General features: G+C 36.7%; 1 protein-coding gene across 1 annotated transcript in view; it reads left to right on the top strand.

The window, feature by feature from the left end:
- The window catches only part of LRPPRC (leucine rich pentatricopeptide repeat containing), a 114,288-nt gene that overhangs the window by 8,360 nt on the left and 82,816 nt on the right, over positions 1-23,112 (top strand). Inside the window, exons 2-11 of the mRNA XM_012450601.3 lie at positions 9,784-9,980; positions 11,879-12,001; positions 14,671-14,792; positions 14,894-14,952; positions 15,729-15,815; positions 17,025-17,151; positions 17,495-17,639; positions 17,955-18,100; positions 18,354-18,459; positions 18,541-18,648. Of these exons, the coding sequence (XP_012306024.2) occupies positions 9,784-9,980; positions 11,879-12,001; positions 14,671-14,792; positions 14,894-14,952; positions 15,729-15,815; positions 17,025-17,151; positions 17,495-17,639; positions 17,955-18,100; positions 18,354-18,459; positions 18,541-18,648 (1,220 nt within the window). The remainder of the gene's footprint in view (positions 1-9,783; positions 9,981-11,878; positions 12,002-14,670; positions 14,793-14,893; positions 14,953-15,728; positions 15,816-17,024; positions 17,152-17,494; positions 17,640-17,954; positions 18,101-18,353; positions 18,460-18,540; positions 18,649-23,112) is intronic.

Below are 23,112 nucleotides of genomic sequence, written 5' to 3'. Positions count from 1 at the left end.
CTATTCATAATGTTCCAAAAATAGAGAAGAGCGTGAAGAGACTTGGGGCCATTTATCCTGTGTGGCTGTGTGGGGTGTGGTGGAAGTTGATACTGCGAAGGCCAGTTGATTTCTTGAAGCTACCAAGATTGGTTAGAAGGTAGGTTAGTTGGTGACTGGAAGCTAATGGAGGATTTTAAATACAGATTTTGACAAAGTTTATGTAGATTATAGGATAAATGGAACGTGAGGATGGAACAACATTGGTATTGCAAATTAGGGGTAATAGGGCTTCAGCGAGGTAGTGCAGAACTGAAGAAAATATTCTTTTCCTAAAAGAAAGAGAACAGAAAATTGGTGAGAGTGTTAGCAGAATTAAGAAGAGTAGATTTGGAGATGAGGGTAAACAATGGTACCTTTAGAATAAGTAGCTCTTTTTATTATTTTCAAATTGTGTTTGTAAACATACGTCATGCAAATGTTTCAACTTCCATGGGCTATTACAAATTAGGAAACAGGCTTAGAAGGATAGTTTATTCGGGACCTCAAGTTGGCATTCAACTCCAGATACTATGATTTCCATTTCTGAAATGTTTGACATATGTTGTAACATATGTTACAAGTGTTTTACATACTGCATATTTGATCTTGTCATTTTCCTGTTTACAGTTAAGCACTATGGTAGTTTCCATTGGGTGCAGAATAAGGTCCAGACGGTTGTGTTTTAGATGGTGAAGGGATTACTTACGGACAGAAACTTTATAAAAGACAGTACATGATATATTATAAACTTGGGATTTAAAGATTTGCACAGGTAAGTAAACATGTAAGATCTCAGAATATATCTGGAAGGGATCTTCATAGATTCTGAAGAGTGTCTTTCTCCATGTCATATCATACGTCCCAATCTGGTTAACTGACTTTGCATCACTTCATACCATAGATGAGACAAAGAAAACATCCCTTTTGACTGGAGTAGCCTGAGATATAAGGAAAATCTGGATAGGTGGAAAGAAATGGATTGGTATTTCAGGCCAGGAGGCTGTTACCAAGTTTAGAAGGGTGGCTAGTAGTTTTTTCAGTCTAAAATTCTGTGATTTACCATGAAGCATAAAACTGGGGCAGCTAAATTTGTCAAAACCTTTTGGAGAATTGATTTCTTAAAGGGGGAAAGTTCATTGTGACTTAGCTTTATAAAATATTTTTTTTAAGGCCAGGCCCAGTAATTTCGGCACTTTGAGAGTCTCAGGCAGGAGGATCACTTGAAACCAGGAGTTTGAGACTGTCCCTGGCAACGTAGTGAGACCCCTAGCTCTACCAAAACAAAAAACAAAAAAAAAAAAACCCGGGTGTGGTGGCTCACGCCCGTAATCCAAGCACTCTGGAGGCCAAGGTGGGCAGATCACCTGAGGTCAGATGTTCAAAACCAGCCTGACCAACATGGTGAAACCCCATCTTAAAAAAAAAAAAAGAAATTAGCCAGTCATGGTGGTATCCACTTTAGTCCTAGCTACTTGAGAGCTGAGGCTGGGGTGGGAGGATTGCTTGAGCCCAGGAGTTCAAAGCTGCAGTGAGCGGTGATTGTACCACTGCACTCCAGCCCAGATGACAGAATGAGACTAAACCCTGTCCCCCCCAAAAAAGGAAAGATATTTAGATATTTTAAAAACACAGAGGCATTTATTGAGCACGTTCTATAATAAGACAGCCATTATTTATTTAGCAGTGCTTTGTTAGAAGTCTTACATATATATATTTTTTCAGTTGAAATTGATCCTTAGAAAGACCAAGTGCCTTTCCCAGAGTCACATAGCTAGCTATTAAGTATCACAGCTTAGAATTGAATAGGCCTTTTAGAACAAGTCCTATGCTTTTTGCTAATACGTTTAAAAGAGAAGGAAAAGTGGCAGTAAATACTTAGTTAATATTTGTTAAGCTTACTTTGGCAAATCCTTTATGTACACTTTCTCAGTGTTGCCCAAACTTTGGGCATCTGTGTACTGCCTAGATTTTTTGTCAAATTTGAGTACTTCCTGAACTATTATTTATATTTAATATCTTTGTTTACATTGGTTTTAGATTTAAACTGACATTTTTATAACTTAATTTTGTCTTAAGCAAAAATGTTAGGAAAATAAAAAGCTCGTTATGATATTTTTATTAAAATAAAATATAACTACTGAGATGGAAAATGTTTGTCTAAATGCTGTCTAAAATCAGCTTGCCTGGCCGAGTGCAATATTTTGGGAAATACCACATTATCTCACATAATCTTTGGAATATTTTTGTGAGGTAAATACTGTTATCCATCAGATTTCAAAATTTCAGCCTTAGAGAGAGTTGCTACATCCTACATATGGCAGGGCCTGAACCCTGGCCGGTGTGTGGGACTTAAGCCCATTCCATTCCCACGCCCCCACCCCCCATCCCTCTCTCCCAGGCCCCCAGGTTTTTGTTTTTGTTTTTAAGACAGTCTCACTCTGTTGCCAAGGCTGGAGTGCAGAGACAGTCTTGGCTCATGGCAGCCTCCGCCTCCTGGGTTCAAACAGTTCTCCTGCCTCAGCCTCCCAAGTAGCTGGGACTACAGGTGTGTACCACAACGTCCAGCTAACTTTTTTGTATTTTTAGTAGAGATGGGGTTTCGCCTTGATGGCCAGGCTGGTCTGGAGCTCCTGACCTCAAATGATTCACCCGCCTTGGCCTCCCAAAGTGCTGGGATTTCTGCTGTGCCATGGAGGCTTCCGTTTGTGTCTCTGAGATTGCACTTACCAAGTGTTTACTATAAAACTGATAACATAGTCAGGTAGGAGATATACAGAGGGTTAAGTAAGCCTCTTTAAGGTACTTTCATGTGAATTTTTTTTCATTACATGGAAATGAGAGTTAACAAATTGCACTAGTGTGACTTGTTGCCTAGAATTTGTGGTTAAATCTGGTGGAAGCCGGCCGGGCGCGGTGGCCCACGCCTGTAATCCCAGCACTTTGGGAGGCCGAGGCAGGTGGATCATGAGGTCAAGAGATCGAGACCATCCCGGTCAACATGGTGAAACCCCGTCTCTACTAAAAATACAAAAAAAATTAGCTGGGTATGGTGGCACGTGCCTGAAGTCCCAGCTACTCAGGAGGCTGAGGCAGGAGAATTGCCTGAACCCAGGAGGCGGAGGTTGCAGTGAGCCGAGATCGCGCCATTGCACTCCAGCCTGGCTAACAAGAGTGAAACTCTGTCTCAAAAAAAAAAAAAAAAAAAATCTGGTGGAGGCCTTGGCGATACATATTTCTTTTCCATCTCCATTGCCCAGTCAGGTGTAAGCTTCAGTGCATCCTACCTGGACTATGCACCAGCTTTCTAAGTGGCATCTGTATTTTAGTTCTCACTGCTTCACACAGCAGCTAGATTGATGTTTTTTGAAAGAGAAATAGATCCATGCCATAACTCCTGCTTGAACTCAGGATGTAGAGGTTGTGGTGAGCCAAGATCATGCCACTGCACTCCAGCCTAGGAGACAGAGAGAGACTGTCTCAAAAAAAAAAGAAACAAGGGACCATGATAAAAGACTAACAGCAGGGTTCTACTTCAGATATGTTCGAGGGGTGAACATACCACATTCTTATCAAAACCTTCAATAGGGTTCTGTATTTGTAATAAAATCTATACCTGGAATAACATCTCTACTCCTTACCTTCAGAATCCTTCATGATCTAGCCCAGCCGTTCCTGTTTAACCTCATCCTTGATGCCATCTGTTGCTCATTTACTTGACCCGTTGACTGTTTTACCTTCACTTTGAATACTCCTCCCCTTTTATCTGTGTGGCTGTTCCTTTTCATCCTTAGCCAAAAAAATTTAGTGTCACCTTCCTTGAGCATATCTGAAGTAGAACCCTGCTGTTAATCTTTTATCATGGTCCCTTGTTTCCTTCTTTTCTTTTCTTTTTTTTTTTTTTGAGACAGTCTCTCTCTGTCTCCTAGGCTGGAGTGCTGTGGCGCAATCTTGGCTCACTGCAGCCTCTGCCTCCTGAGTTCAAGCGATTTCCCTGCCTCAGCCTTCTCAGTTACTGGGATTACAGACACCTGTCACCACGCCTAGCTAATTTTTGTATTTTTAGTAGAGGTGGGGTTTCACTATGTTGGCCAGGCTGGTCTCAAGTGATATACCTGCCTCGGCCTCCCAGAGTGCTGGGATTACAGGCGTGAGCCATCACGTCCAGCTCCATGTTTCTTTTCTTAATAGCATTTACAATAATTGGTATTTTTTGAAAGTCTAATTATTAGCTTTATCCATTAGATAAGAAGATCCTAGCCAGTGCCTTATACATAGAAAGCATTTAATAAATATTTTTTGAATTCGTAAGTGGAAGAACAGATTTGATGTGATAAAGAACAATAATTGGATTTTAAAGGGAGAATGACATGAAGAATGATCAAGGATGATTGATCTGGCAGTTGTATGAAGAGAGGCTGAGGCCTGAGAAGCTAAAGGTTTGTTGCAGAAATCCATGTGTTCTGAGTTCAACAAGAGCCTCAGACATTTTAGCACTCAACAGAGGGGATATAAAGGCTGAGAGTTTGCACACTAAAATAATTAGTCTAAGATTTTGAGTTTGAGGCAACAATGTATTAGTGGTATAGTTGGTTGCAATGGAGAAATTTGAAGAGAATACCAGCCATTTGAAAAGGAGGCCTTCCCAGCTACTCAAGAGGCTCAGGCAGGAGAATTGCCTGAACCCAGGAGGCGGAGGTTGCGGTGAGCCGAGATTGCGCCATTGCACTCTAGCCTGGGTAACGAGCAAAACTCCGTCTCAAAAAAAAAAAAAAAAGAAAAAGAAAAGGAGGCCTTATCTTTTTGAATTTTTGATGCATTAAAACTCAGGAGGCTCCAGCAGTACATAAAAATAATTATGCACCATGATCAAGTGGGGTTTATTCCAGCTGTGCAAAGCTGGTTCAGCATGTGAAAATCAATCCACATGATCCAGCGTATCGACAGGCTAAATAAAACTAAAGTGGAATAGTTAGATTAGGGATTGGGGAAAACATAGGAGATAAATTTGAGTTCCTCATTTTCTACATTATAGTGCAATAAAATAAGTTGAGAGAGCAGCATAATGAAAACTGGTTTTGTACAGGTATGTCTTAAAATCCAGATCCCTCATTTATCTGCCATTGGAGACTTTCCATTATCTAGTTTCACTCTCACTGTCTAGGTTTAATTTTTACCGTTTTCCAGTGTGAACCTCCCCGCCACCATTGCAGCCAGATTAGTTTCTTCGATGCCTTTCTGCCACGTTGAGTTCATTTCAGAATGAGACCGTCTGAGCACAAACCCTGGCCCTGTCATTAGCTTTTACTGTGATGACTTTAGGCAGGTTGCTTCAGTTTTCTCATTTGTAAGTTGTAATTTTCTCATACCCAGCATGGATTAAACATGTGGTAAACATTAGCCATTAACAGTGCCTCTTCTGTCTTCTGCCTGTATCTCTATCTTCTACCTGTATCTCCCTTTAAACTCCGATAGCTCTAAAGTGACACTAAACTGACTCATAATACCAGTGAAGAACAGAAAAAAGTGGGAAGAAGAGCAGCACTTTGGGAGGCCAAGGTAGGCAGATCGCTTGAGGTCAAGAGTTTGAGACCAGCCTGGCCCACATGGTAAAACCCTGTCTCTACTAAAAATGTAAAAATTAGCTGGGCATGGTGGTGTGTGCCTATAATCCCAGCTACTCAGGAGGCTGAGGCACGAGAGTTGCTTTAACCCAGGGGGGCAGAGGTTGCAGTGAGCTGAGATTGTGCCATTGCCATCCAGCCTGGGTGACAGAGAAAGACTCCATCTCAAAATGAAATAAATAAAAATGGGCAGAAAATACTTCGCCAGAAAGGACATGGTTGGCAAATAAGCATACGAAAAGATGTTCAACAGCTTATGTCATTAGAGAAATATAAATTAAAACAACAACGAGATACCACTATCAGAATGGCAACAATCCAGCAAAACATTGAAAACCCCAAATGCTGGAAAGGGTGTAGGACAACAGGAACTCTGATTTGTTGCTAGTAGGAATGCAAAATGGTATACCTATTTTGGAAGATAGTTTAGTAGTTTGTTACAAAGCTAAGCAGGCTTACCATTAGGTATTTACCCAAATGAGTTCAAAATTTATGTCGATACCAAAACCTGCATACAAACACTTATAGCAGCTTTGTCACAATTATATTCACAATTGTCAAAAATTGGAAGCAACCAGGATGTCCTTTAGTAAGCAAATGGGTAAATAGATCACGTATATCTGTACAAAAGAACATTATTCAACAGTGAAAAGAAGTGCACCATCATGCTGTGAAAAGAAATGGAGGAACCATAAATGTATATTGCTAGGTGAAAGAAGCCAGTCTGAAATGGCAGGCAGAGTGCTGTATGATACAACCATATGACATTCTAGAAAAGACAAAACTAGAGACAGGTGAAAATCATTGGTTGCCAGGGGTTCGGAAGGAGGGTGGAAGGAATGAATAGATAGAGCACGGGGCCTTTTTAAGGCAGTAAAATTATTTTGTATGATACTGTAAAAGTGGATACATGTCTTATGTTTGTCAAAACATGTATACACACAGAGTGAACCCATTGTAAATTATGGAGCTTGGTTGTTGGATAATGTATCAACATTGGTTCGTCATTTGTAACAAATATACCACACTAAAGCAAAATGTTTTATTAGGGGAAACTGGAGGGGGAAGAAAGTATATGGGAACTCTTCTTTCTGTATAATTTTCTATAAACCTAAAAATACTCTGAAGTTGTGGATTTTTTTTTTAGTCAGTCTCTGCTTATCTAAAAAATTCTGTTTTTTGTCAAGCATGGTGGCTTACACCTGTAATCCCAACACTCTGGGAGACAGAGGCGGGTGGATCACGAGGTCAAGAGATCGAGACCATCGTGGCCAACCTGTGAAACTTCATCTCTACTAAAAATACAAAAATTAGCTGGGCATGAGTCTGTGTGCCTGTAGTCCTAGCTGCTCCGGAGGCTGAGGCAGGAGAATCGCTTGAACCTGGGAGCTGAGATTGCGCCACTGCCATCTCCAGCCTGGCGACAGAGTGAAACTCCGTCTCAAAAAAAAAAAAAAAATTTTTTTTTTAAATGGTACAGGCTTAAAAGTGGGGAGGAGGTTCCTGTGGAAGCCTGCTTAGTAGGATAATTTGATCCTTATATATATATATATTTTAATGGACATTCAACTATAAGATCATTTCTATTAAAGAATAAAAAAAAAACTGAGAAGAATAACTTTAAATGCCAGATTTTATGAGAAAACATTTATGGGTAACCTGAATATTGGTGGTAGGTATCAGAGTCTGTGGAAGGAACCTGAGATGTTTAAGAAGTGTAAAGGAGCCAGTATGATACTTGCATGAGATGATACAGTAATTTCTCCTTATGTGGTTATGTCAATTTTGGTCCTTAGCATTCGGAGGCAGTGTGCTCTAGCTTGTGCAAGCCTGAAGTGGGTTCTTGCAGGGACCTGCTTCACCCCTGGACTTGTTTTGTCCTTTCCTTTCTGTCAAAACATACCCATTACTCCAGGCTGTGAAACTCTTATTTCCAGGATCTATTAGAGTGAGTAAGTTCTGAACCATATAACTGAAGAGTGAAGAATTCCTTGGTTAAATATGTAATTCTTCCTCCCCCAGTTTATTTTATAATAGATTCATGTTTCTACTTCACTACAGCCAAGCACACTTACGTGAAGAAGACTCGGCTGCATTAAAGACATGTTTATGAGAAAAATTTGCTTAAGATGTTCAGAATGATATGCTGGTTTATAAACATCTGTTTTCTGCCTGAATTTTGAGTTTGTCTCCTCTTACATTTAAAAAGCATCCTGTAGCAGAAGTTTAATTTTTGCTGTTTAACAATTTACCAGATTTGCATTGTGTAAAAAAATGTTGGCAAACAGACTTCACAATTTTGAAATTTCTGTTATTAATCAGCTTTTGTTGTTGAACAATATTATTGCATACTCCTCCAAACTTGACACATTGTCCTAGGATTTAAAATAATGTCACTTTGTGCTTGCCAGACATTAAGGGAATGGTTTAGTAACAACTGATATAGCAACTAAATAAATGCCTTTTGGAAGGAAGGGGGAAATATTATGTGTAAGAGTGTATCTTCTGTGGTTTGTAGGTTAATTCAGCTCATTTAACAAACTTGAGTCAATTAGCCATCTACAATGTGCTGATCATTGGTCTTACAAAGATAAGACATTGTTTCATTTAATCAGTATCCTGATTTTTTCCATTATTTTCTATCTAGATGGTGGAATCACTAACGGTCAGAGTCATGATTTCTCCCAGATCACAGTGGTAGAATTTCTAATCTAGTATCAGTTACAGCCTCTGTATTCTATATAACTTTTGAGGTGAAACCTCTAGTATAGCTGCCTTTAGTAAAGTATCACATACTCGATCATTCAATTTTCGACTTGTTTTTCAGATTAATAACATAGGATAGAAATGGAACAGTTTTATTTTTAAAGTCACCATTGTGATAAAAATGTGCACATGTCCAAAAAATGTGATTATATTATACTTAGTGATTATATACTTAGTGTATAATAGTTATATTTAATGGCTGCTATCACTAAGATATTTGGAATAAATGTGTAAACCTCTGAGAATTAGAAATTGTTTTTTAAAAGCGATGTTTAAATGCAGAGAAAGTATTTTTAAATTCAACTCAGATTGATAACAGGGTTTCCTTCACACATAAGAATTATTTTTTACCGGATATTTTAAAATCAGGTACAGCTTATATTCTTACCTAGAATAGACTAGAGAAGAAAGTATATGAGAACTCTATTTAATGCACAATTTTTCTATAAACCTAAAAATACTCTAAAAAATTGTGTTTTTTCCTAGTCAGTCACTGCTTACCCCCAAAAAAATTGTGTTTATTTAAAAAAATGGTACCTAGAATGCCTCAGATTTCTTGTTAGCATTTGGCTTGCGTATTAGATTCCATTATTAAAATATTGAATGGTTTAAAGATTGCTTGCTCTTTATTAACACATAATGTACTATTCTGACTGTGCCTAATTTGTAATCATTTTTCTTTCCCTTCTGGCTTCCTTACAATTAATGATGTTTAACCTAGAAACCTAGTTTTATTTTTGGTAGCAGTTGTTTTAAATAATTGGGAAATAATTCAGCTAACATTTTGACAGTTGCACAGCAGATAAGAATTGAGAACATTATCACTATAAAATGTTTCAACTTTATTTAGACAGATTAGAAATTATTTGGGCTTAAATAATCCTTTGGGGGAAAAAAAAACATATTTTAACTTGGACGTTGGTCTTCTTTTAAATTCATAGTAAGCTTATACCTAGAACACTTAAAGGTAGTTATAAAAATTTTGGATATATTTTAGATCTCTTGTCTTATTTACAGAGGTGAGAAGAGCATTGCAGCATAAACTGCATCATTGTCTTTCATTGCCTGGTTTTGGTTAAGAGAGATTTAAAAAACACTTAAAATACCATATTTCCATCTCATTTGAAATAATTCCATGTTCAAGATTATCAAGATGCTCTCAATTATTCAGGAGATTTACTATGCATATAATTTATGTGTATATGTGATTTTATCTAAAGCAAAAGCTAAAACTTTCCTATTAGTTCATACCTCTGTTTTTTGGTATTGTACTGTGATTTTAGGTGTTTAATAACTAATTTTAAAATTTGTGTAAGTTTTGTTCAAAAAATGACCTAAATAGATAGCAACTGACTATTATATTTTCATTTTTTAGAGGACTACTGGGGCCAGCCAGGCTATATGTCATTGCTGCCGAAGAAAAAGATATTCAAGAGGAGTCCACTTTTTCTTACAGAAGAATTACCAGTCAGTTTGATTGGGCGCTAATGAGACTAGATAATTCTGTTAGAAGAACTGGCCGCATTCCAAAGACACTTCTACAAAAAGTCTTTGAAAACACATGCAGCTCAGGTATTTCAAAATTTTCTGTTCAAAAAGTTGATTTTTGGCTGGGCACAGTGGCTCACGCTTGTAATCCCAGCACTTTGGGAAGCAGGTAGATCGCTTGAGGACAAGAATTCGAGGCCAGCCTGGCCAACATGGTAAAACCCCATCTCTAGCAAAATTCAAAAATTAGCCAGGCATGGTGGCATGTGCTTGTAGTCCCAGCTACTCGGGAGGCTGAGGCACAAGAATCACTTGAACCCAGGAGGCAGAGGTTGCAGTGAGCTAAGATTGCACCACTGCACCCCAGCCTGGGTGACAGAGACTCTGTCTTTAGAAAAAAAGAAAGTTTTAAATATTAGGTTGGTGTAAAAGTAATTGCAGTTTTTGCCATTGAATGTAATGGCTGCAATTACTTTTGCATCAGCTTAAATAAATACTTGTTTGAGGGTAAGCTCATTCAGAGTACATTATTTGATACTTTAAATTTTCTTTTTTATATTCTGTTGATTGCCATTTATGGGTTATGATTGTGATTTCTATCTTGTCAACTCATCTGGGCAAAGTTTGGAGTAACAAAAACATTTTTAGATGCTGCTTTTTTTCTTTTTTCTTTTGAGACGGAGTATTGCTGTCGCCCAGGCTGGAGTGCAGTGGTGCAATCTTAGCTCACTGCAACCTCTGCCTCCTGGGTTCAAGTGATTCTTGTGCCTCAGCCTCCTGAGTAGCTGGGACTTCAGGTGCGCACCACCACACCCAGCTAATTTTTGTATTTTTAGTAGAGATGGGATTTCATCATGTTGGCCAGGCTGGTTTGGAACTCCAGACCTCGTTATCTACCTGCCTTGGCCTCCCAAAGTGCTGGGATTATAGGCGTGAGCCACCGCTCCTGTCCTAGATGTTTATTTCAAATCAGCAAATACGAATTGTCTTTTTGCTTTTCCAAGTTTATGGAGTCACTTTTAGTAGTAAATTATTTTCTGTTGTAGAGTGTCAGGTTTCTGTAAGATGATTACATATGACAGATTTCTATTATTTTCCTTTCATTTTTCACTTAGCTACTAAAAATCTGTTGGGGTCACTAATGCCTAATGGAAGCTATAGGTGCTTCACTCCCAGCCCCAACCCCCAAAAGCCTTGTGCAAACACATGCATAATTTTGCATGCAGTTTAAGAGGATTTACTAGCTTCCTAAAGCCCATTCATGGATTTCAGACACATTCAGAAGCCTCGATATAAAATCTGACGGTGAGAGATACCAAAGAAGAATCAATTATTACTATAGTTATGTACATTTAAAGACCTGTGTCACATTCTCTCTCTGACTTACTCTTTCAACCATCACTACAATCAATTTTGGAACATTTTCATCACCCCAAAAAGAAATTCCCCAACTCCTCATCCCTTCCAGCCCTAGGCAACAGCTAGTATATTTTCTGTCCCTGTAGATTTGCCTGCTCTAGATATTTCATATAAATGGAATCATACTGTAAGTGGTTTATTTTTGCTTTGTTTAAAGTCAGCTTTCAGGGATATGTGGATAAAGCTTATAGACATAGGGAGAAGTAAGCTTATATTGTAATTGATTATGGACCTAACTTTTCTATTCATGGGTGTTAATTACACTGCTTCATACTATTTTCATAAGATACTGAGAATTTTAGCCTTTGAATTGTAGCAAGCACTGCCTATAAGATTCTTTGCATTTTTGTATTTGATACAGTCTTGCAGATTATATAACATTAAAAGATTGACTTGTAGTTTAGTAACATTGTGCATTAGGATAGAATTTTCTAATTTATGGATACTCTCAATTTGGGCCAGAAGATTTTTGAATATTTATAGATTTCTGTTTAAATTTTGCTATTTATCTATATGATATTGCTACTGTGTTAAATGTTATCCATTAACGTTTTTTTCTGTAGGTGGCCCAGGTAGTAATCACGCCTTGCTTCTACTACGTAGCTGTGGTTCTCTGTTGCCTGAAGTAAAGCTTGAAGAGAGAACAGAATTTGCTCATAGGATATGGGACAAACTTCAGGAATTGGGTATGATTGTTTAAATATATGATGTTTATAAAAGGTGTAGATATTTTTTCTTTTTGCAAAACAGTGTTTCTTTACATAAATGCTGTAATTCAGTTTTATGAAAGGGCTACTTGATTCATAATTTTTTAGTAGTAATATTTATTTGGTGAGGTATAGTGACATCTAGGGGCATTAACAATAAATAATTTTTCATAACAAGTATTACTTAAAAGTATGGTAAGTTAAAAAAGAAAAAGAACAAAATAATGGTTTGTCAAAGTTATAAATGTACATACCATTTGACTAAGCAGTTCCATTTGTTCAAATTTACAGATACTCACATATACAAAAGGATATTCTTCATTGTGGCTTGTTTGTTGCAGTAAGAAATTGGAACCAATTCAAATACTCCTATCTAAGAGATTATGTAAATTAAGGAGTGCTGGCCCGGCGCAATGGCTCGCGCTCGCGCCTGTAATCCCAGCACTTTGGGAGGCCGAGGCGGGTGGATCATGAGGTCAAGAGATAGAGACCATCCTGGTCAACATGGTGAAACCCCGTCTCTACTAAAAATACAAAAAATTAGCTGGGCATGGTGGCGCGTGCCTGTAATCCCAGCTACTCAGGAGGCTGAGGCAGGAGAATTGCCTGAACCCAGGAGGCGGAGGTTGCAGTGAGCCGAGATCGCGCCATTGCCCTCCAGCCTGGGTAACAAGAGCGAAACTCCGTCTCAAAAAAAAAAAATAAATAAATAAATTATGGAGTGCCTATAAAATAGATTACTGTGTAACTGTTTTAAGAAATGAAGAAGGTCTTTATATACCAATGGGGGTGTTCTCCAGAGTATAAATAAATATTAAGGTGTAGACCGTATGTATAGTATCATACCATTTTGAACAAATGTGTTTATACATGTGCATGTGTATACAATGTTAAAATATTTCTGGAAGGATGATAAACACTGGATACAGGTTTTACTCTACCTTTTTAATTTTAAGCCATGTAACATAGTACATATTCAGAAAATTTGATGAAAGATCAGTCAATAAGATTTAATGTTCATTCCTGATTTTAAAAAATCTTAAAGTTTTAAAGGATGCTTCTTTAATGTGTTAAAAATCTAAAACCAACAATGATCATGTATAATGCAATGAAATAAGATGTGAAACAGTATAAGAAATTATTTATAGATGATGTGATTGTTTAATCTATAAAATCCCAGAAAATCAGCTCACAGTAATTAACTGGACTTAACTAAATGTTTGAGAATCCATACCTTTTCTAGTTATAAAAGAAAATGGTTAAAATAATCCAATAAAGTATAGCCACAAATAAATAAAATATTTAGGACTGTCCTTCAAAAAACCGTGTAGGACCTATGTAAAAAAAGCTATAGGATAAAGACAGATTCTTTCTTCACAGTTTTGAGTACATCTAGAATACATTTTGATAAGTTGATTTTTTTTTTTTTAGTTTAAAAATCTATAGATAAATTTTGAATTTCAGAACGGAAAAGCATTTTATAAGTATAAAAGGAGTAAAGTGAAGATGAAGTATTAAATCTCTAAAAATTAGAAATTTCTGTATGCCAGTAAGTCATTGAACTTGGAGAAATACACGCAGAAAAGGTTCCATTCTAAAACAGAAAAGAGCATTACACACCAATAATAACATTAATACCTCCGTAGAAAGATGACAGTGTGTTACTGTTAAGAGATCTTTTAGCTTAAGTAACTTGTCCAAAATTACAGAATGAGATGTTGACAGAGCTGAGCTGTCTGTAAGATGGGCATGCTAAGTGTCTCAAAGTTGTTGTGAAGTTTAAGTGAGCCGCTATATGTAGAACACTTAGCATAGTGCCTGAAACATAGTTAAGTATGAAAGGAACATATCTGTTAAGATAAAAACATGTATTAATTTATTGTGACAGGCCTCTGCTGCCTAGAATCTCATAGTCTGACCCCAGATACTGACCATAGGCCTGTATGGTCACAGGAGTTGAATGAAGATGTGAAATTTAATTCATGAAAATGTAATGAGACATGTTAACCACAAAATTGATATAAGGACCATCATGTCATGACTGAGTAGAATAAGGCTGTGTGGTAACCTTATTTGATGTGACCCTAAGCAGTAGGGATACAAAGAAAACAAAGGCCATTGGAATATAGATAACTAACAAAAGCAGACCATAGATCATGTTCATCAGCTGAAAATGGAATGCATCCTTCAAATGAAGGCTTTAAGTGGCCTAGTTAGTCAATAAGCAGAATTGCCCTACAAAGTCTTACTGTGCAAAAGAACTGCAGTCACAATCCATTTGTCACAGTGTGTCTGTAACGTGAAGACTACTTTATGTAGAAAAATCTTAGTCACTTTTAAATATAGGGGTATTGTCGGGATTTTCTAACAGGAAGATAATGTGCTTCGTAAGTAAGAGGCCTTTTAATATCTGAGTAGGCAGTTACTTGTAACTATACAGTAATTCAGTAATTACTGTCTTATATGCTTAACTTGCTCTGTTTGACAGAATATATAGATAATTCTGAGTGCTAAGATAGATGGGTGAAATGCTAAAGTGATAGTTTTATCTTTTTGTTTGTTAAATTTAGGTCCACTTGATTTCAGTCATGATAAAGCATAGGATTTTCAATGCTTTTCTAAAAATTCATTTTAAATTTCATTTGTAGGTGCTGTATATGATGTGAGTCATTATAATGCTTTACTTAAAGTCTATCTTCAAAATGAATATAAATTCTCACAAACTGATTTCCTGGCAAAAATGGAGGAAGCAAACATTCAACCAAATCGAGTAGGTAGTTGCTATTGTGAATATTTATTTTCACAGCCACTATTTTTTTATTTACCCAGAAAAAAAAGTATTTAAAATTAACTGGCCTGTTTCATTGACAGGTGACATACCAGAGGTTGATTGCTTCTTATTGTAATATGGGAGATATTGAAGGTGCCAGGTATGGATCTGTATGAACATGTTTAAGTGAACAAATTTGTACATCTGTCTGTTCACTTTTTGTTTTAAAGCTTCTTCCTAATGATGGAAATTGTTTCAGAACTATTTTAATCTAGCAAATCTGGTAAATATGACTTAGATAAAATATAAAATTATCTTGTAAGAGGGAAAATATAAGTAAAAGATGCTGTTTTAATTAAAAATTTGATTTAATGGAGCAGAGGTGTAAAATTGTTGAGCTATAAAGCTAACTTTGCTTTTTTTTTTTTTAAAAATATTTCCTAAGGAAAATATTCTTAGCCATTTAAGCTGTATTCATTTATAAAACTGGGAGTAGTCTCTTTAGCCCACTGACTAATAGAAAATCAGTTGCACCATTTCTCTGCTTATGTAAAATTTATTATTACTTATGAATGGAAGGTTTTGGAAATAAGGGATAAATCACAATACATAATTTCATTTTTATCTAAATGAATCTTATGAAAATTTATGCTTTTAAAAGTATAATTGGTAGTATAGGGCAAATCACATAATCAGATTTTTTAAAATTTCCTAGTATTTGTATCAAGAGTACTTCAAGGCTGTTGATACTTTATAGAGTGGGGTTTTGTGGGAAGGGATCAAAGGGATCAGTTCTTAACTTTGTGGTTTCTAAAACAAGTATGTATTACTATTATATTTTAAAAACAAAAGTTACTCAAGGCCTAATTCTATTCATGTTGTAAAGAGTGTTCTTGACAAACACCTCCAATGAGTATCTTTGTTTTTCCTTTGCAGCAAGATTCTTGGATTTATGAAAACTAAGGATCTTCCAATCACAGAGGCAGTATTCAATTCCCTTATTACAGGGCATGCCAGAGTTGGGTAATGTTCAACCTAAGATTTTGGTTCTTAAGTGATAGATGACTGAGATGCTAAAGTTGGTCTTTTTACTCCTTTTTTGTTTGTTAAATGGGGTTTAAATTATCGAACGTTATTATAGACAGTTCCTAAAATATGTTTGTCTACTCCTTCAAAAAAAAATCTAGGCCGGGCACGGTAGCTCACGCCTGTAATCCCAGCACTTTGGGAGGTTGAGGCGGGTGGATCATGAGATCAGGAGTTCGAGACTGTCCTGGCCAACATCGTGAAACCCTGTCTCTACTAAAAATACAAAAATTAGCCCAATGTGGTGGTGAGTGCCTGTAATCACAGCTACTCAGGAGGCTGAGGCAGGAGAATCGCTTGGACCTGGGAGGCGGAGGTTGCAGCGAGCTGAGGTTGTGCCGTTGCACTCCAGCCTGGGTGACAAGAGCAAGACTCTGTCTCAAAAAAACAAAAAAAAATCTGTAGTGTGTGAGGTAGAGCATACTAATATTTTTATAATGTGCTTTTACATTTGTTCCGTAAATCTGTTATTTGAAGTTTTAGAAATTGGGCTTGAGGCTGGGTGTGGTGACTCACACCTATAATCCCAGCACTTTGGGAGGCCGAGGCCAGCAGATCTCTGGAGGTCAGGAGTTCAAGACCAGCATGGCCAACATGGTGATACCCTGTTTCTACAAAAATATAAAAATTAGTGTAATCCCAGCTACTTGGGAGGCTGAGGCAGAATTGCTTGAACCCGGGAGGCAGAGGTGAGATTGCACCACTGCCTGGGAGGCAGTGAGCCGAGATCGCACCATTGCACTCCAGCCTGGGAGACAGAGTAAGATTCCGTCTCGAAAAAGAAATAAATTGGGCTTGATCTGAAGTAACTGCTCTGGAAAATATTTTTATTTTTCAAGAGTAATTTACTAAATGCTATTCTTACCTCAGAAGTTAAGTCTGAGTCATAACCTACTTAATGTAAGAGGGTATATGTTATTTAATGTCTGCACAATTATATATTTTTTTGTAGGGGGATCAGATGTTTATGATCTTTATTATTTCAGAGACATATAACCAGTTTAATATACATTTGTTCTTTTCTGACATATTCCAAATGGTACTTCACATTTTTTATTTTAATATGTACATATTTTAGTTTGAATAACTGTATTAAATTTGGCAAGAGCATAGTAATCTGTGTTTTTTCTTTTAATTAACATGTAGCGATATGGAGAATGCCGAAAACATTCTCACAGTGATGAAAGAGGCTGGAATTGAGCCTGGTCCAGACACATACCTTGCATTATTGAATGCATATGCTGAGAAGGGTGACATTGACCATGTTAAGCAGGTATGACTTACGTCTAAATAAACATACTTTAAAATCATTTGTAAAAATTTGTGTTATGTTTTACATGAGGCGGGAAAGTGTAGATTATACCTGTTTTCAAAGATGTTTCCTTGCAGAGAGTAGTATTTATGGAGAATTACTATAGTTTAGTATCTTGATGCTGAGATATAACAGTTACTGTTGAATTAGAATATTTCCTGTTTTTTAAAAGGAGTCCTAAACCTTTAGGTGGTATTTTTTCCTACTTTTTTGAATCTTGATATTTTAATTTATTTAGCTTTAATACTTAAATAAAAAATACTGGTCTCTAACTTGGCCTTCTAATTTCTGGAATTCTCTATAGACTCTGGAGAAGGTGGAGAAGTCCGAGCTTTGCCTTATGGACCGTGATTTATTGCAAATTATTTTTAGCTTTGCTAAAGCTGGGTATCCTCAGTATGTCTCAGAAATTTTGGAAAAAGTTACATGTGAAAGAAGATATATTCCAGGTAGTTTCTTAAAACCTTTACATGATTTTTATAAAAAGCTGAATTGCTGTTCTTATATGATGGAAAGGACATTTTCTAACAACAGGCATTGTGGGAGGTAAACATAGAACTCTTAAAGTCAGTTTAATAAGCCAGAAAACATGAGTTAATGAACACATGGGGGTGATTTGATTTGCAAGTGTTTCGTTGTTATTTAGGCAGATATATCCTTTTGGTGTATGCAGTTCTTACTTTATCTTTAGTATCAGTGAATTGGTTGCAGTATAAAAATATTGTTCAGTTTACTAACAAAAGATGTCTTTGTTTTCTTCCCAGATGCAATGAACCTCATCTTACTTTTAGTCACTGAAAAATTGGAAGATACAGCATTGCAAATTCTACTAGCGTGCCCTGTATCAAAGGAAGATAGTTTAAGTGACTTTGGCAATTTCTTTTTACGACACTGTGTGACTATGAATACGGTATTCTGTCTACTTTTATTTTGTAGGCAGTGTAGTTGGCAGTGAATTAAGATTCTTTAAAATATAAGAACATTTTTGAGATAAGACCAGTTGTAAACATCATAACAACCTTGTTCTTGTGTTGCAAGATTTTCGGGTAGAAAGAGGATGCGGAGTCTAAATTGCTCATCTCAGAAGTGATAGAATATTTGCAGCAGGTCAAATGGTGGGATGTTTGCCAATCCAACTAATGTGGTGACTTTTTTCCCCACAGCCTGTGGAGAAGCTAACAGACTACTGTAAGAAGTTAAAGGAAGTCCAGATGCACTCCTGTCCTCTGCAGTTCACCCTCTCTTGTGCTTTATTAGCCAATAAAACTGGTACTACATTCTTTTAGTTAAAGCCAACCTAAGGAACTTTTGTTGAGTTAGCTTTGTGATATATTACCATATCTCTTTCAGATTTGGCAAAAGACCTAATGAAGGCTATGAAGGAGGAAGGTTTTCCTATCAGAACTCACTATTTCTGGCCATTGCTAGTTGGACATCAGAAGGAAAAAAATGTTCAAGGTTAGATTTTGCCTTTTACCAATTTGTAATGGTTCAGAGAGCCAGTATGATAGTTTGCACACACATCTAATTGGATTCTGTGGAAAAGCATACTTAATCCTGAGTATTATGAGAAAATGGAATTGTTTTAAGTCATAATAAAGTATTATGTGTAAGCATTTTAAAAAACAAAACATGATGGATTTTTTTATCTTAATTTCATTTCTCATTTCCTCTCTGATCTTGATATTCAAACTTATGAGTGTAGTTCTAAGCAGTTCATTATTTTTAAGTTCTTTAAAAAAAACTCTTTAGTTCTTAATTTTACAGATAGTGTTTGAAATCAGATTGTCTACCTTTAATAAAGATAAAGTTGTATATAAAATCAGATTCATGAAAACAAAAAGTGTAGCCATTTTCTTTGTGGGCCAATCTATTTTTTCTTAACTGAGCTTAGAATAATAGGAAAGGCAGGAAAACTTTTATTGCAAAATGAGTGCTCATGACCTGACAGCCTGCTGATTGAAGGACAGAAATGTTCAGTCTTTCAGGTTCTTAAGTACGTCTAAGCATTTAGCATACTTTTCCCTTGTACACATGGGATATCTATAGGATATGAATAGGAATTGAACAAATATTAAATTTTAGAGTACAGTATCTAATTCTTTGGTTTGCATTATTGGTAATTCAGAAAGAGTAGTCTCATAAAAAGATGCTTTTAACAGAAGTACTTTCCCCTTGGGGAAACAAAAAATGGCCTTTTTGATTTTATCTCGAAGTATAATGTGCTTTAGAATGAGATGCAGAATTGTTAGTGTGACATTGGGTGACAAACAAAATGCACAAACAACAAAAAAAGTGCTTTTAGCAGACTTTCATATTGCAATTTTATTTTAAATATACAGCTGTCTGCCGGTTTAAAGGAAATAGTGAAACAAGTATTCCCTAATTGTTTCTGGCTATAAAAGTCTCTAAATCCTTTTTAGAAAAATCTTTGTGAAAACAATATGCTAGTTTGATTAACTCTTTATGTATCCTCCAGTTCTGAAAGCTCCAAAAGGTAACCTATAACCCAATGTTTTTGAACCACAGAAAGTTTACATCATTCTATCAAACTCTTTGGACATGTTAGTATGGTCCACCTTTACACAAGTATGAACATTCTTTTGGTACCAGTTGAAATGTTTGTTCATCATGTTAATGTGCTTTCTGCAACCATGTCACAATTGAATTGGTTACTACATTTTTACTACTTAGTAAACATAAAAGAGTTAGATAATTTCTTTCTATAGTCATAGCAGTTGAAATAGTAGAAAATGGTCTTTATCTCAAATCCACCTTTTCTTAGAATCTCAGAATTTAGATTTTAAAGGTGCGATATTGAAAGCTGACATTACATGAATGAAGGAACTGAGGGCCACACAGACATTCAGTGACTGGCCTTAGCTTCCATGTCTAGCTGTCATTAGGCTGGGATTAGAACGAAGGTTTTCTGTCCTCCTTTTTAAATATTCTTTTTTATACTATAACCCTTCCATATTCAACTTTTATAAGTACTATGCTATGTTTATTTTCTAAAAATTCTTAGCTACTGTTTAAAAAATTAGATGCCAGTTTTTACATGAAGAACATTGCTAAAAGAGATAGCCAAAGTTTTTAAACGATGAAGGTTTTGTCTGATATAAAAGCTTTTGCTTTATTGAGAAATGTGTTCTGAGAGTGCAAGAGATTGTCAGTTGTTTTACAGTTTTGAAAATGAAAAACATTATATTCCCCTTTGCAGGAGGTCCTGAAAGATAGTAAAGTATGTATTCTACAGTCTTCTTTTATGTATGCAACAGAGAAATAGCTGTATGTATTCTTTGTAGTTTCTTTAGTATAAGGTAAGAAAGTAACATTCTTATTAGTGCAATGAACTTATTTGTTGTCCAGTGAAAGTCAGATAAACTGAAGTGATGGAGGATGTGCTGGGTTTCATAAGGAATAAATAAAACTCTTCAGGAAATCAAAGAAAGATATTTGGAGGTCAGATAAAGTGGAACCAGGAGTTTTCAACAATAGGATAATCAAGTTTCTTTTTTTTTCAAAAAAAAAAAATATATATATACTTTCTTTCTTTCTTTCTTTTTACTGTGACACAGCCTCCGGAGGTCCTGAGGGCATGTGCCCTGTATAATCAAGTTTCTGTTGAATTTTTCTGGTTGCAAATTTAGCCATCACCAGCCTCCAAGAAAGATATTTATAATTACTTCCTCATGGCTTATCTTATTAGTATTTATCTCTGTGGCACAAGTGGAAAAGTTGTCACTTAGAATAATGCGTTTCTAGCCAGTTGGCCTGACTTTTAAGAAATAACCTACAGTGAATATGGATCTGTATCCCTGGATATATTTAGAAAACATAAAAGTAAAAATGTGAAACGGGTAAAATACATAAAGAAGGGCTGATCAGAAAGCCTAAATGCCAGTTGAGTGAAGTGGTTGAATAGAAGAAAGTTACTTTTCTTTTCTTTTTTTTTTTTGAGATGGAGTTTTGCTTTTGTTGCCCAAGCTGGAGTGCAATGCGTGATCTCGGCTCACTGCAACCTCTGCCTCCCAGGTTCAACCGATTCTCCTGCCTCAGCCTCCTAAACAGCTGAAATTACAGGTGTGCGCTGTTGCACCCAGCTAATTTTTTATATTTTTAATAGAGATGGGGTTTCTCCATGTTGGCCAGGCTGGTCTTGAACTCCTGACCTCAGGTGATTCACCCACCTCGACCTGCCAAAGTGCTGAGATTACAGGCATGAACCACTGCGCTCAGCGGAACTTACTTTTAAAAGAGGAAGCAATTGCCTCCTGATAAAGTGAGTGCCCTGGGTAGAGTGTAGAATCCTGTGGAATGAAACAGTCATAGTCGGTGAAAGTTGTTTAGGTGAATCATGTCTCTTTCCTGATAGTTGGGGACTGTTTTAATTCTCATAAAACTTTTTATATGGAGACTTTCTTCTAGATTGATAAACTTTCTCATGGCTGTGTTGAAATATTTTTATTAGATTATTTAGTCTTATTTTAGATTTTCTAAGTTCACAGAGGTTTGGAATCTATTTATATCTAACTTAAGATTATTTTAGTCTTTTTGTTTTGAAAAGAAATGTGAATTGTATTTTTTATCAGAATTTATGTGGATAGATCAGTCACCTTTTTCCTTCTTATTGGTAAATGCTTCCCTCCTCCCATATGACTATAGTTACTGAACAGAATATCTTTCTTTGTCTGCTCCCTCAGGCTGCCTGAGGGAGCGATTGAACTTACCTGAGCAGAAGGTGTGAATCCAGGTTTTCTTGAGCCTGCTTTAGTTTAAGGTAGAAAGATAACGTAAGTTGGAAATGCCAGCAACATAAGTAATCTAAGTGAGCAGAATGTACTCCTCCTCCTGATAAATGTTATTGGAAAAAATGAAGAAATAAGAGAATGGTTTTGTATAAGTATAAGAATCTTTTAGATACAGTCAATTTGGTGGTCAGTTTTCACAAACATTGGAAAATCTATCATCCAAGAAACTTTTCAGGATTATGTATTATTATTTTGATATAACTAAAAATAGTTAAGTCATTATTGCTACTATTAGCATTTATTTAGGCTGGGTGTGACGGTTCATGAATGTAATCCCAACAATTTGGGAGGCTGAGGTAGGGGGATCAGTTGAGCCCAGGATTTGGAGACTAGCCTTGGCAACTTGGCAAAACCCTGTCTCTACAAAAAATATAAAAATTAGCCAAGCGAGGTGATGTACTCCTGTAGTCCTAGCTGCTTGGGAGGCTGGAGTGGGAGGATCGCTAGAGCTTAGGAGGTTGAGGCTTCATTGAACCTTGATCACTGCCACTGCAGTCTAGCCTGGGTGACAGAGTGAGACCGGGCGCGGTGGCTCACGCCTGTAATCACAGCACTTTGGGAGTCCAAGGTGGTTGGATCATGAGGTCGGGAGTTCAAGACCAGCCTGGCCAAGATGGTGAAACCCCTGTTTCTACTAAAAATACAAAAAAATTAGCCAGGCATGGTGGCGGGCGCCTGTAATCGCAGCTACTCAGGAGGCTGAGGCAGTGGATTGTTTGAACCAGCTACTTGGGAGCGTAAGGCAAGAGAATCACTTGAACTCGGGAGGTAGAGTTTGCAGTGTGCCGAGATTGCGCCACTGCACTCCAGCCTGGGCGACAGAGTGAGACTCCATCTCAAAAAAAAAAAAACAAAAAACCATCACATACAGACAATTATTTAGTAGTTAGGGTTCTGCACATATTTTTTCCTTTAATTTTAGTGACCACTTGAGGGTTAAGTGGGGAGCTTTATTATCATCATTCCTCTATTGCCAACAGGGAGCCACTGAAAATCATTATTTTTAATGGCAGAACAAACACTTGATCCCAGTTCCTTCTGATTCCAGGAAAAACGTGTAGGTTTTAGCATTTTTTGTAGTGTAACAATTAGGAGACTTGGTTTCTTATTC

This window comes from Aotus nancymaae, unplaced genomic scaffold (genome assembly GCF_030222135.1).
Source record: "Aotus nancymaae isolate 86718 unplaced genomic scaffold, 86718_ANA_hifiasm-v0.15.2.pri h1tg000057l, whole genome shotgun sequence".
NCBI lineage: Eukaryota > Metazoa > Chordata > Mammalia > Primates > Aotidae > Aotus > Aotus nancymaae.
Note: the sequence above shows the minus strand (reverse complement) of the source record. Positions and strands in the feature narration are given on the sequence as shown.